We start from the raw sequence: 15,459 nt of genomic DNA, 5'->3' as shown, positions 1-15,459 counted from the left end.
CGACGACTCTGGGCCTACACTCACGAGTTTACAAGGAGAAGGGGTGGGGAAGGGGGAAATGTCTCATTTTAACATTCTGAATATTGAAAGTAGACATGGAGAAGAGACTCGAGAGCGACATGGCCCCATTCTGCTCCTGTCTTCTGGTCATCACGTTCTCAAGGCAATATACACTAGCATGGCCCAAAATAGGTACGAATCTAGATCAATCGCCTGTTTCTATCCTCCAGCGAGACTAGTACGAAATCGCTCTTCGTTCTTCCATCTGTCACAAGCAGCGGGTATTACAAGTTGGGCCTTGTTGGCCGAGGTTGCAATTACAACTGTAAAACAGGGCAACACTCAGGCGGGTCTTCAACACAGAAGCCCAGCTGCTGGAGTCGGGGGCAAAGCACAGGGAGTTGGAGGAAGTCAGCGGGTCAGGAAACATCCACGGATCGGTCAAGGTTGGGGACGAGATGCGATAATAACGAGATCAATGCTCCAGTAACACCTATAAATCCTAACCTTTGAGTTCAATGCAATTCGTCAATTTATATGGTTAGGCATAGACGAATTAAGCTATAAACATTTTTAAAAGAGATTATTCGCAGACGCTGTATATTTTTTAAACACAGGCGGAACTTGCTTTATGAAATACATCTGCCCATTAGCTGAAGTGAACAATCAACACCGGTGAAACTCGGGGAGGAAACCAGTTCCGGCCCTTCTCCTCTGCGGCCGTGTGGCGTGACAGGCCGGCCCGAGGCCCCGTCGCTTCGCGAGCGCCCGCGGCATTCGAGGAAGCCCGGCGGGTGGGCTTGAACCGACGCCACATCCTTACCATGGCGACAGGCGGCGGACTAACGGAGCTCGCGACGAAACGCAGGCCAAAACATGACCGGCCTGTTTACACAGGGGTGGGCTCCTTACAAAACCAGATCATCCTGCAAGTTGCGAATATGAAATAACTTCTTCCTCCAAATGCAATAGAGACTCTTTCTTTTTTTCCCCTCCCCCCCCAACCCCCTTTGTGTCCAATATTCCATGTAAATAACTCCACAGAATCCACCACCCGGAAACAATTTATGGGGGGGCCAGGGGGAAAGCTGACCGTTTCCGGTCAGGGTTAACCCCGCCTATCCAAGGCCTCGTCCCATTGGTTACACCCGTGTCGCCGCGTTCCGTCATTGGACACTTCGCTTCTCCCTGTCTTGTCCTTTGTCTACTGACAACGTCAATCAATGTCAACTCCAAGCTGCGGCCTCCTGCACAACACGGAGAGAAATGGGGGTGGATGGCGACTTGCGGTGACGCCGTGGAGAAGACAGGAAGGGCTGAGTTGCCTCACGGGAAAGGTCACGAAGGCGGCGCCTGCTCTTCTGCGGCCCCGGGGCCAGGCGTGGAGGTGCAGCTTGGTGTGGGTGTGAAGCTCATCCTTTCTCTACTGGGGTGATGGCGGGTCTTGTTAATTTCCAGAACGAAACCGAAGTGAAAGAATTCCTGAACAATCTGGGCATCGAATACAGTTACCAGTGCCGCAAGGAGAAGGACCCGGAAGGTAGAGGTTTTCCTAATTCAGTATGAATGGGGGCGCTGCCGAGGCCAGCATTTAATGCCAACTCCTAAATGTGGCCGAGTGTCTACCCCACTACGATTACTGTAGGTCTTTCCATGAAGATGCTACCACTTTTTGCAAATTGATGCTGACCCTACACTAAAGACGTTGCCACTTATTTTCAATCCGTTATGGTGTGACTTTGAATTGCATATGTTGAATGTGAGTGATGGTATTGGGGCTGTGATCATCCAGGCAAGTGAGGAGTATTCCCATCGTGTTCCTACGATATCTCTTGTAGATGATAAAAGTACAGCATTTACAAGAAATACGAACTAAGTAATCATTGGGAAACTGCTTGACTTGTAACTTGCTTTTGTAGTTATAGGGGACATGGTGAACTTAAAGCTTTTTTGTAATGGCTGGTGGGCATTGTTAAAGGGAGATGGTTGGACCTTCTTTTGATGTACTTGGTCATTACCTGTATTTACGTAACACGATCAGTTTGTGTCTTAATATTTTTCAGGCTTTGCTGTGTAACATAAAAATATTCCCTGAAGAATTGTGAGGGTCATTGCAAAAACAGTTGTATGCCTATTATTGCCAAGTCTAGCAATGGTCAAAATAGAAAGTTTTCCACTAATTTTCACTGACTTAAATTTTACTGGAGCTCCAAGATGTAGCATCCAGTTGAAAGCTGGCTTGATGTTAAGTCAGCATTCTACATATTTCTACACAGGTGTAATAGAAATTGGGCTGACTGGCTACATCACGATCTGGTATTGAAACACCAATACCCCTGAGTATAAAGCCCTCCAAAAAGTAGTGGACACAGCCCAAGACATCGCAGGCAAAACCTTCCCCACTATTGAACACATCAAAGGCTCTCACCACCCAGCACATGTTCTGCTGCCCGCAGGAAGGAGGTATAGGTGCCACAAAACTTGCACCACCAGATTCAGGAACAGCTGCTACCCCTCTACCATCAGACTCCTCAATGACAAACTCAATCAGCAACTCATTTAAGGACTTACTTGTGCATTTTATTGATTTTATTTTTCTTCTCTCTGTATTGCACAGTCACTTTTTTTTTAGTTGTTTGTTCGTTTACATATTTTTTGTTGTGTACAATTTATTTTTTGCACTACCAGTTAGTAGTAATTCTGCTGTGCCTGCAGGAAAAAGGAATCTCAGGCTTGTATGTGATGTCATGTATGTACACTGACAATAAATTTGAAATTTATCTTTAATTATGTGATCTTTAGTTGATACTTGAAATAAAGCTGTTTTGAACTCTGAAGTTGGATAGTCCTGATGAAATCTAAATTGAGTATCAAGGAGCAAGTTTATGCTTCAGTGACACTGTCGCAATACATTCTGATTTAAAATGGATCGGGTAGTTGGGTGCATCACCAACTGGATTAGATTTAAGACTGCAAGTGCTAACTTCATTTACAGTTGTGTACAGTTCTGGTTTCCTTATCAGAGAAGGGTCTTCTTTCACAGAGAAGTGCACCCAAGGTTTACACAACTGATTCGTGGGATGGCAAGATTAATTAATATGGGGAAGATTGTATATTTAAGTTATATATTCACTAGAGTAAAAGAACAAGAGGAATTCTATGAAAAACTAAATTTCTAACAGTACCAGATGCACTAAATAGAAGGAAGATTCCAATGAGTCCAGACTTCTCGTGCCATTTAGAAGAGAGGTCCAGAGAAAATTCTCCACCTTAAAGGCAGAGAAAGCCAAGATGGTAAAAATATTGAAATCAGAAGTAGATATATTTCACAGCATGTACACGTATGTGTGTATATATGATGAGAATACAGGTACAGAGTAAACTGAAGTGGAAGATCGGCCAAGATTGCATTGGATGGTGGATCAGGCTTGAGAAGCCAATTAGTCTATTTTAATTTCTAGATTTCTTTTAACTCCAATGACTTATACTCCAATGGTTTAATCCTGACTTTCAAAGTAGATTGCATGTTCCCCTTTGATCACAGATTTTTTGCTGAATATTCTGATTTACTCACCCACCCAAAGCTATGCCAAGTTGACATCTGTAAATTGTCCTTAGTGTAGGCAAGTTGCTAGGATTCAGGGTGGAGCAGATGGGCATTTGGTTGCAGGGAAGTAAATGGGGGAATGGAATCAATCATGTTACTGTGAGAGCTGGCATCGACTCAGGGGGTCAGGAATCACAGCCTCCATTATGTAATAACAACAATAATAATAATATGAGAATATGATCTGATTTTTCTGGATGGAGCTGGAAAATGTTTTGCATTGACAAGTACTGTATATTTTGGTGTACGTCAAGTCACAAAACCCTAAAAAATCATTTAAAAGATAGGGGTCGATTTATACACCAGATATACCTTTGAGTCCTTAAATTCAGGTCAAAAACTGTTTGATGCCGATTTGACGTATAAGTTGACCCTGGAAGTGGCAATTCGGCGTATTTGTCAACCTTGGAAGCACCGCCCCACTGCTGGTGCCACCATTCCCTGACACCTTCCCACCACGAAGTGCTGCCATAACCAGACATTCTACAAATTATAGAGCCTGAGATCCTCGCTCCTACCCGGGAGCCTGAGGTCGCCACTCCTGTACGGTAAGCTGAGGTTCCTACTCCTGCCAGGAGAACTAGGTCGCCGCTCCTGCCATGTAGGCCGAGGTCGCCGCTCCTGCTTGGGAGAACTATGTCGCCATTTCTGCCAAGTGGCAGAAGCAGTGACCTCATTCTCTCGGCAGGAGGTTCCCACTCCTGCAGAAGGTTCCTGATCCTTCCAAGAGAATGAGGTCACTGCTCCTGCTCCAGAGAATGAGCTTCCTGCTGGGAGAACGAGGTCACTTCTTCTGCCCGGTCAGCTGAGGTTCCCACTCCTGCCCGGTCGGCTGAGGTTTTTTACTCGCTTGCAGTAATTTACAGCTTTGTTACTTGACAAATGGATGTTTTAAAAAATTTTGGGTTGTGGCTAGGAGGCCTGGACAGCTCGAAAATGGGGGTCGACTTATACACCGGATATACCATAAAACCATTAAAATGAAGCTAAAAAGTGGGGGGGGGGGGGGTTGACCTACCTGCTGGTCGACTTGTACATTGAAATATATGGTAGTTGTCAATGGGGTCGACTTATACATTGAAATATATGGTAGTTGGGGAGGAGTCACGTGATGGATTAGTGGCCGGACGGTGAACTCCAGCCCTCTCCAGAAAAGTCGGGAAAAACAAAGGAAAACACAAAGGCACAGAAATAAAAGTTACAGAAAAGTGAGTATAAAGGTGGAAAGAAGATGACGACAAAAAAGAAAAATCGAAAGCAACGGTAAGAAGAGAGGAAGAGAAGACAAAGGAGGAAAAAGGTGAAGGCCTTACCTGTCCGAAGAGGCCCGCTGCGGAGAGAGAAACCCGCTCCCTCAGGTCGGTAAATAATGGACTACAAAAATGGCTCGCAGAGCCGAGTAAAAGTGCGCAACCGCGCATGAAAAAAAACACACCGACAGGAGGGGGGACCAGCTGGGGAGTCGATCTCCACAGCCGGCAACGACAGCTGCAGAACACCTGCAGCAAGAAGAGACCACAGAAGACAATAGAAACAAGAAAGAAGAGAAGGAAAGGGCACCAAAGAAACAACAGATGGCCAACCCAGAGGAAGAAGAAGAGGAAGAGGAAGAGTATAGTGAAATAGAAGAAGAAAAGAAAGGCAAGATAAAGGATATACATGGAGTCATTTAAAGAATGGCAAACACAGGAATTTAAGGATTTAAGAAAAAGAATAAACAACACAGAAGAGAAAGTGAATAAAATAGATATGACCTTAACAGAAATGGGGGAAAAAATGGACAAGATGGAAGAACGGGCAGTAGCAGCAGAAATGGAGGTAGAAGACTTAAAAAAGAAATTGGAGGAATCTAATAAAAAAACTAAAGAGACACAAGAACTACTAGCTCAAAAAATAGATACAATGGAAAATTATAACAGAAGAAATAACATAAAGATAGTGGGCCTTAAGGAAGATGAAGAAGGCAAGAATATGAGGGAGTTTATAAAAGAGTGGATCCCTAAGACCCTAGGATGTCCAGAACTACAGCAAGAAATGGAAATAGAAAGAGCACATAGAGTATTGGCCTCTAAACCACAACCACAACAAAAACCAAGATCTATTGTAGTAAAATTCCTAAGATATACTACAAGAGAAAAGGTACTGGAGAAGACAATGGAAAAAGTAAGAGAGGGCAACAAACCACTGGAATATAAAGGGCAAAAAATCTTCATTTATCCAGATATAAGTTTTGAACTCCTAAAGAAGAGAAAAGAGTTCAATACAGCAAAGGCGATTTTATGGAAGAAAGGGTATAAATTTATACTAAAGCATCCAGCGGTATTGAAAATATTTATTCCAGGACAACAAAACAGACTATTCTCGGATCCAGAAGAAGCACGAAAATTTGCAGAACAATTACAAAAATAGACTGAGGGAGGAAGATGGGTAATGAGAGTAAAAATGATCACGATTGATATGTATGTGGGTAAAGACAAAAATAGACTGAGGGATGAAGACGGGTAATGAGAGTAAAAATGATCACGATTGATAAGTATGCGGGTAAAGAAGTATAAGAGTGAATAGAGACAATGTGCATACGTGAATGTATCTGTACTTAGAGGAAAATATAGATAATATAGACAAGAATTAATAAGGGAAGGTAATGGAATAGAGAGAATAAGGAGGGAATTAAAAGAGTGACCTTTGTGACATATGAAAAGTGAAATCTTTTCTGGGGGGGGCGGGGTGGGGGGGAAATAGCAGTCACTGCAAAATCAGTTGACGCTTGCGAGTGGATTCGCAAATCCAAATGGAGAGGGGAGATGTGGTTGTCCGACAAGGGATAAAGGACAACTCAGGAGGGGAAGGGGAGATTGGGGATAAATAAGATAGAAATAGGAGAATAAGGAAAATGTTGGATGTTGTAGGAATGTTGTCTTATAAAGAGTTGAAAATAAGAAAACAGAAATGGAAAAGGAGGAAAGGTAATGATGGAAAAACGGAAAGAGAAGATAAACAAAATATAAAAGGGCTACGCTGAACTATATGACTTTAAATATTAATGGAATACATAACCAAATTAAAAGGAAGAAACTACTAAATTTAAATGAATAAATGTATGCCATTAGAAAAAATAACATATAGGTTAAGAAATAATATTGAAATATTCGAACAAGTATGGGAGCCTTACATTAAATACAATAGCGAAAACCTACCGGGGACAAACATTACCTAAATTGATGGAAGGAGAAGGAAAGAAAAGAATGGACTCAGTAGAATTTCTGGTGTATTTTTGTTGAATGACAACATTGTCTGACTGGCTTAATGCAACCTAGATTGTATACCTAAAATGGATGAGAGGGGGGGGTGGGGGGGTGGCTTGGGAGGAGGGAGGGGGGGGAGAAAAAGTCACTGTATATGTGTGAAAAAGAAATAGTGTATATCATGGCTAATGTGATTTAAGGTGTGAAAAATAAAAAAAATTTTTTTTTAAATTTAAAAAAAATATTGATGGAGTGGAAATGTTTCTGATCTGTCCATCCTTGAGTTGCTGCTTCTTATTACTGAGTACAGTTTTCATTGTCGATTTTAGGATGAAGAAACAGGGCACTGGGTGAGTTAGAGAGATGGGGTTAGGGGTTAGTTTATTGAAAATATCATGTATGTACTTTTTTGAACTGTTTTTAGGTTCTATTCATTAACTGTATGTTTCAATATATGCTTTATGATTTAATAAATAAAATATTCCCAAAAAAAAAAGAAACATATGGTAGTTGTCAATGGTTTTTTTTGGAGTGGTTTGACTAGAGGTGTAGTTAGAACCTGAGTGCCTGTATTCCAGATTACTTCGATGTCAGAGGCTTGTGGCCTTTCCTGTAATCCTTGTACTCACCCAAGGTTGGTGCTGCACACCTCCATTCAGTGCCAGATGGGCGGATTACTGTGCAAAGTGGTTATATAATTTTGCATTTGATATTTAATCATTCAAAGATCATCAATCTGAACCTTTCTCTCTTTCTGTAGGTACTGTCTGACCTGATGGGGATTTTCAACACTCTCTGTTTTTAATTACTGGGGATAGTTCAGTTCTATCTTTTAAAAGAAACAGACAATTTAGCTGAAATAATTGGTTGTGAGGATCTGCTGCTAATTATCTACCACCATCAAGGATGCTCAGTTAATAGAAAAGGTGGGGGGTGGGGGGGGAAATGTGTGGGATTTTGTTCACTGTGATCAAATACAAAAATCTTTTTTCTAAGTAGTTTAAATTTTGACATGACAACCTGTCATGTCTGATATCAAAATGATAAGAAAACTATTTCCTCTGGTCAGGAAAGCCAAGGGGCATGCTTACAAAATTTGAGCAAGGTTATTGAGTGCTGTAATGGCTTTCACATATTCAAAGCAAAGATTTGGAATTCATTCCCCAATGACTCTGTATCTTCACACAATTGCAATTCAGTGCCAGATTTTTGTTGTTTAAGCAATATGTGTCAGGATATGAAAAAAGTTAGTGTTTGGATAGAAAATGTAAATAAATAAATATATTTACAAGGCCACCACTTGTAATCCAATTTTTGATTTATGCACAGAAGCCAGCTCAAAAACTGGTGCTATTAGACCATTGTTCTAGACTGGAACATCAATTCCAAGTGGATTTTGCAGGGTGGTTAAGTTAAGCAAGTTTTTGAGATTGGTCCTGAGTATTTTTTTGTTATTCAGCTGTGTCATCACCCTATTTTATTATTTTACTGTATTTTTTTTCTTTCCAAATGCTTCAAGTTAATTTGTTAATAGTTGGAAGGTAGATCGTGGCTAGGGTCTACTCTATGGATAATCATCTAGTTAGGATATTTTATGAAATCTAATATTTCATTCATGGCAGGATGTCAACGTCTTGCTGATTATTTGGAAGGAATTAAAAAAAATTTTGAGGCAGCTGCTGAAGTATTGAAACACAACTGTGAGGAAAACCATCATGGAGAAAGCTGCTATAAACTTGGTTCTTACTACGTAACTGGAAAAGGTACAGCTTCTCTTGTAGCTTTTTTCAATCCATTTGATTACATGCTTTGCTAACATAGTCAACATTCACTGGTCTCTAATCACAGAAGAGTTCTAAATGGTGTTTTTTTAAGAAATGGGATTGTTCTCTTTAATGATTGTAAATTAAATGCTGATATTGGGGAGTTTATATGGAATGAGTTGTGAAACTAATGTAAAAGGCTAGGTGCATTAGTTTGTGACATGAAAAGTATGCTGAAAATTACCAAAGTATCAATTTAAGCAAAACCTTGGCTTTTGTATGATCCCAAGGATCACATTGAACTAATGCAGTGCCACTGCAGACTACATTTGCACTGACATAGAAATTAATTAGAGCAATCTATGAACATTGCGGCGACATTGACTACCAAAACACAAGCTGATTAGAATGGCATTGCAATAATAATCGATATTGAACCGATAGAGTGATACAAAAAATGTCTGCAGACGCTGTGATTGCAGTTTAATACTCAAAAGTGCTGGTGAAACTCAGCAGGACATATAGTATCCACAGGAAGTAAGGATATATAACCAGCTTTTCAGGCCTGAGTGCTTGTCAAGGTATGAGCAAAAAACAGACAGATACCTGAATAAAAAGGAGGGGAGAGGAAGGAAGAAGGGGAAGAGAGAAGCACAGGCAGGGCTGGTGCCAGACTATTTTGCGCCAAAGGCAATGTCAACTACTTGCAACCCTTCAAAAAAATTGCCAACTTTGATTTTTAAAAACATACTTTGTAGAAAAAAATTAAAAGCACAAAACTTGAAACTGCTAAACTTATTTTAAATTGCGAGAATAAATAATACATCAATCTTTGATTATCTTTCTCAAATTCAAAAGAAAATATTTTTGCACACAAATCATTTTGAACTAAAGGGCACTCGGTTGAATGCTTACTTCCGCCAAGGGCAACACAACATCAAAATATTTTACTTCACATGCCTTTAAGTCAATGTACCTTCCAGTGTCCACTTTTTCCCTCACAGGAATGATGCAATATGAAAATACCCCTTTGGCCCATCAGGTTTGACTTTCCTGTAACCATTTTTACAAATCTTTGCTATTCCCTTTTTTATTTTCCCACATTTCTATCATTTCGCCCCAGATTCTACAACTTACTTACAATGGCCGACCTCTTTGGGATTCGAGAGGAAATTGAAGCATCCAGAGGAAGCTCACATGGTCACAGGGAGAATGTGCAAACTGCACACAGACAGGGCCAGAGATCAGGGCAGAGGTCAGATTGCTGGAGTTAGGAGATAGAAGCTCTACATATTGTACCACTGTGAGACAGCATCAACTAGAGCAATAATAACGCTGATTACATGTCTCCTTAAGAACTGCCTGAAAGGAGAGTATCTCCATATTACACAACAACAACTGGGAGAACTTGGAATACATTGACAGAGAACCCTGAGCAAAATGTAACTACAATTTCAGCATGGCTTTATGCGTGGAAATTCAAAAATGTTTTTCTGTTAGTCTGTTTTTGAATTTCTCATATTTTATGAAACTTTGACAACTAGGATAAACAAAATCATTAATATAACCACAAAAAAGTAGCATGGAGTAATTTCTGAGTTGATTTATTCAAACAGCCAAATGCACATTTAGGCTTACATAAGACTCACCTCAGCAGTTGGCCTTCAGGCACACATTGGAGCTCTCGACGCTGACTTTGAACCCTCCCCTTAACCTACCGCACAAATGTACTGGAGTCTGGTATGCATGTGCAGTAGTAAGCTGATAGGAGGGTTCAGAGTCAGGTCTCAGGCATCGGGAGCTCCGGTGTAGGCCGAGGCAAGGGTTCAGAGTTCCTCACTCTGGTGACCAGAGCTTCCGACGCCGACTCTGAACTCTCCCCTCAGCAGTTGGCCTATAGGCGTACTCCAGAGCTCATGTCGTTGACTCCGAACCCTCCCCTCGGCCTACTGAACAATTTGTTCTCATCAACAGCACCCCTCTGAGGTCTGCATCGTAGGCAGCTGCCTAGTTGGTCTAATGGTAATGCCAACCCTGAGCATAGGTCAACAGGCAAGAGGTTATAGGTGGATATGGGTTGGAAGGCAGAAGAAAAAAATGCTGAGGTGATGAGACGTAAGGGGGTGGGGAGCTGAAGGAAGGAAGGGTCGTAACAGAAACCAAAGAAGTTAATGCTAATATCATCTGGTGGAGGAGTACCCAGACAGAATATTGGGTGTTGTTCTTCCAGTTTGCAAGTAGCCTCAGTTTGGCAGTGCATGAGGCCATGGACAGATACATCAGTGTGGAATGGGGCATGGAATTACAATGGTTGGCCTCTGGGAGATCCCCACAGAGTAGACAGAGCAAAGATGCAATGAAATATTCTCTCAGTCTGCCTGCAGTCTCTCCCATTTAGAGGAGACCACACTGGGAGTAAATGAAGTAGATGAGCTCTGCAGACCCCAGGTTTTGCATCACTTGGAAGGACTTGCTTTGGAATTGAATGGTTATAATATGAATGTTTACACTACGATGCTGCTGCAAAACACTGAATTTCATGACTTGTTCATGACAATAAATCTTGATTCTGATTCTGAATGGTGGTGAGGGAAGAGATGTGGGTGCAAATGTAGCATTTTCTGCGGTCACAGGTAGGTACCAAGGGGGTGATGAGCAGGGTTGGTGCCGGGGGGCATCTGTGGGCATTGCCCCCCAAACAGGGTGCTGTGCCCCCCCCCACACCATGGTCACGACCATCCCTGGGTGTTAGACCCACCCTCACTCCCTCCCAAGTCAGTAGCGTCTATAGCATCTAGGTTGATGCACGCTAATGACTTTCCACCCATCCCCGGCAACGTAACTATTGTGTGTCCAAACGTCAGTAGTGTTTAGTGACGCTTGATGCAATAAAAAGAGCGCCCTCCTATCCCACGTTAGAAGGATGGACACTCCCTCCCCACCCTCAACAGGTAGGACCCTGCCAGCACCCCCCCCCCCCCCCCATCAAGAGGTCAGAAGCACACCCCACTCCCATTGACCGGTCGGACCCTGCCTCCCTTTAACTCGCTAATGACCCCTCTAACATACGTTCTGGCGCTAACCCTGGTAATGAATGAGAAGGGGTGAATGGATGATGGAGTCACGGAGGGAGGGTTCCCAGAAGGCAGAGAGGGAAGATGTGTCTGGTGATGGGATCACGATGTAGGCAACGGAAATAGCGGAGGATATGTTGGATGCAGAGGCTGGTGGAGTAGTATGTGAGGGCAAAGGTAATCCTGTCCTTGTTGCATCCAGGGCCAGAAGGGGTCAGGCAGGTATGTAGGAAATAGAAGAGATATAGTAAGCGCTGAGTTGATGGCAGTAGGGGAGAAGCCACATTTTTTGAAGAAGGGGCCAATCATGGATGATCAGAAATGGAAGACCTCATTCTGTAAGCAGATGAGATGGAGACAGAAGAATTGAGAGAAAATAATACAATCCTTACAGGGGACAGGATATGAACAGGTGTAGTCGAGGTAACCATGGGAGTTGGTGGGTTTGTAGAAAATGTCTGTAGGAAGTTAGCTTCCCGAGATGGAGACCGAGAGATCAAGAAGGAGGAGAGGATTGCCAGAGATGGAGCAAGTGAATTTTGGGTCAGGTAAAAGATGGCCGCAAAGTGGGGAAAATAACTATCAAGGTCATCGTGGGTGCATGAGGCAGTTGTCAATGTGGCAGAGGAGTTAAGAAGACTTGCCTGTCTAGGCTTATAGCATTGAATGCTCCACATAGCCAACAAAAAGGGACCTATGCAGCTACCATTTTGACTTGGAGAAAGAGGAATGAGTCAAAGAAGAGGTTATTGAGGGTGAGGTCAAGTTCTGCCAGGCGGCAGAGGAGGATGGTGGTGGGAGGGGACTGGTTGAGTCTGTTGTTGAGAAAGAAATAATGGGCTTTGAGACCTGGGAAATAGAGGTGTACAGAGATTGGACATCCAAAGCACTGTCAAACAGAGGCCACCCACATTGGAGGAACAATGCCTAATAATCCATCCAAGCACTTACCAACTGGATGGAATCAACTTCGACTTCCCTAGTTTCTGTTTTGCTCCTCCTTTGTCTTCTATCCCTCTGTGTCCTTTCCTCCAGTTCCCATCCCTTTACCTCTATTCAAAAAGCTAACCCCTGCCTCTATAGTTTCTCATCTTTTTTTCTCTTCAGCCCTCCTACCTCCTACTTGGGAACTCTTGCCTGCTGGCCTGTGCTCAACCCTTGCCCCTCTGCCACTATTTTTATTCAGTTGCCTGCCTGCTTTTTGCTCATACTTCGATGAAGCACTCGGGCCCAAAACGTTGGTTGTATCTTTGCTTCCTATGAACGCTGCATGGCTTGCTGAGTTTCTCCAGGACTTTTATGCATATTGAACCGAGTTCTGTGTTTTCAACATGTGAAATAATCCTTATTAATTCACCCTTTCAAACATTTCACTTTTTATAACTGAAAATGCTCCAATTTGATATTATGTCACAGATAAAATTATCTTTATGGTAATATAATGCCACATACTATTAAGAATCTTGCAACCAATTCACATGCAATACATTATATTTTACTTAATTACATACAGCTATGCTGACCAAAAAATAAATTAATGTGGGTAAGTTAATAAACCACTGATATCATTGATAAGGATTATGATTTGGTAACTACATTAAGGAACATGTTGAAACATTAGTAATGTTTTCTATGAACAGAGGAATACTTTGGTTTATAATTGCTAATTTTTCTTTCGACATAACTAAATATGTGTTGTTTTTAAACAGGTGGATTAAAACAAAATTTGAAGACTGCGTATGAATGCTTTGTTAAATCATGTGAGAAAGGTGGTAAGAAATCAGTTGATGCCTGCCATAATGCTGCATTGTTGGCTCACAATGGAAAAGTATTCAATAATAAACCTAACGCCGTGAAAGCCAGAGATTACTACACCAAGGCCTGCAATGAGAACTTTACAGCTAGCTGTTTTAATCTAAGTACTCTGTATATCCAGGGAGCTCCAGGTGTGACCAAGGATATGGCACAGGCCCTGAAATATTCTCTTAAAGCATGTGATTTGGGCCACATCTGGGCTTGTGCAAATGCTAGTCGAATGTACAAATTAGGAGAAGGTGTAAATAAGGATCCTGAAAAGGCAGAACTTTTCAAAAACCGAGCCCAAGATTTGCATAGAAAACATAAGGAATTTTCACAGCAATTAAAGTTCGGGGAATGATGTTAAATTCTATCATTAACTTGTTTTTTTTATTGAAACAGTTTTGCTTCAAAAACACAAATGATGGACAAAACAGAATTGACCATGCCTGTGTGGCATAACTCTGAAACATTCTGGCATGATTCACATACTCTCCATAATGTTTGGATCAAAGCCACTTTTTAAATTTTATTTGCCCCTCTGTTCCACAGTTTTAAATTTGTAATCAAACAATATACATGTAATTAAAGTGCACATTTTATTCAAGGTCATTTGTATACATTTTGGTTTGACCATGTAGATATTACAGCACTTTTTATACATAGTCTCCTCATGTTTAAGTCATTTTGCTTCACAGGGTTTTGTGAGTATGCAGGTATGTTTAATAGCTGCATTGGTACAAGTATTAGAGAACAACGTTTATTTCTAAGCTTTAGATCGCCTTTGGAATCTGTAGTTGCCATTTTTCATTATGAGGCCTGGAGTTGTAACAATGATAGTAAAAGAAGTAGCCATTATGAGGCTGAAAAACAAGAATCAAACAGTAAGTGGGGGAGGGGTGGGGGCGAGTGCCTTGTGATGAAATGGAACTAGACTTGAATTCTCTACTCTGAAAAAGTTTTTTAAAAAATAGTCAAAAAGCCTGAACTGATTGAAAGAAAATAGAACAGAAAGCTATTGGAAGGCCTACAGAACAATATACAATGCCAACTAAGAAAGATAAATTGGGTTACTTTTCAAGAACTTGCACAAGAAAAAGAAGCTGATAAAGAAGAGAGGCCAACCTTGAAGGAGGATCCTGGAGCTCTCCGGAGGGTAGGCTCCCGTGGGGATAAGCCTGGAGCTGGGGAAACCTTGGATATTGCTGTACAAGGTCTCGCCCCGACAATGGCTGGGTGCCAAGGGTGAAGAAGTGACTGTGCATGAGCAAGGAGTCGCAAATGCACAAAGCACAAATAAAATGGAGGCAATTTTAAAAAAGACTCAAGAAGCCTCCAGCTCCAGTGATCAAGAGGAGGAGCAGGAAGAAGAAGAAATGAATGTTGAACAGAGAGTTTTGACCAAAAGACAGGAGAAAATAAAAGTCTTATAGATCCACAACTGAAATGAAGAAGTATATGGATACTTTCCAGCAATCTTTGCTACAGTTAACAATGGAAGTTAAAAAATGTAATGAAGGTATAATTGAATAATCAGGGTGGAAGGTGGAGAGAACGTTGTCGCAAATGGAACAAAAATTTGAAGTGATGGATGCAAAAATTAAAGGTAATGAATTTAAGTTCAAAATGATAAAGAGCAAATGAAGAAAGTTCAAGCTGAAGCAACCACAACTAAAGATCAATTAACTAAAAAAAATAGATAATAGAAAATTTCAGTAGAAGAAATAATATAAAAATTGATGGACTTAAAGAAGGTGACGAAGGACAAGATATAAAGAGATTTTTGCACCGTTGGATTCCACAAACTTTGGTGGTAACAGAATTTCAAGGAGATATTGAGATTGAAAGAGCTCATCGAGCATTACGACCTAAACGGCAGCCAGATCAAAAGCCACGTTCGATTCTGGTCAAGTTGCTTCATTATGAAGTGAGGGAGAAGATCTTGGAGCTGGCCACGAAGCAAATGAAGGAGA

General features: G+C 41.5%; 2 protein-coding genes across 6 annotated transcripts in view; one reads left to right on the top strand and one right to left on the bottom strand.

Annotated features, from left to right (window-relative positions):
* Positions 1-15,459, bottom strand: part of zyg11 (zyg-11 family member, cell cycle regulator) — a 132,844-nt gene that overhangs the window by 98,813 nt on the left and 18,572 nt on the right. The window lies entirely within an intron of this gene.
* coa7 (cytochrome c oxidase assembly factor 7) lies at positions 1,116-13,854 on the top strand. The gene is made up of 3 exons (XM_069938705.1): positions 1,116-1,540; positions 8,475-8,615; positions 13,399-13,854. The coding sequence occupies exons 1-3, from the start codon at positions 1,435-1,437 to the stop codon at positions 13,845-13,847; spliced, it is 696 nt and encodes a 231-aa protein (XP_069794806.1). The 5' UTR covers positions 1,116-1,434; the 3' UTR covers positions 13,848-13,854.

This window comes from Narcine bancroftii, chromosome 5 (genome assembly GCF_036971445.1).
Source record: "Narcine bancroftii isolate sNarBan1 chromosome 5, sNarBan1.hap1, whole genome shotgun sequence".
Taxonomy (NCBI): Eukaryota; Metazoa; Chordata; class Chondrichthyes; order Torpediniformes; family Narcinidae; genus Narcine; species Narcine bancroftii.
Note: the sequence above shows the minus strand (reverse complement) of the source record. Positions and strands in the feature narration are given on the sequence as shown.

Excerpts from the sequence above, each read along its gene's own strand:
- coa7 (XM_069938705.1), top strand. The coding sequence starts at position 1,435 with ATGGCGGGTCTTGTTAATTTCCAGAACGAAACCGAAGTGAAAGAATTC. Across the intron at positions 1,541-8,474 it reads CAAGGAGAAGGACCCGGAAG|GATGTCAACGTCTTGCTGAT; the intron begins GTAGAGGTTTTC and ends CATTCATGGCAG. Across the intron at positions 8,616-13,398 it reads TTACTACGTAACTGGAAAAG|GTGGATTAAAACAAAATTTG; the intron begins GTACAGCTTCTC and ends GTTTTTAAACAG.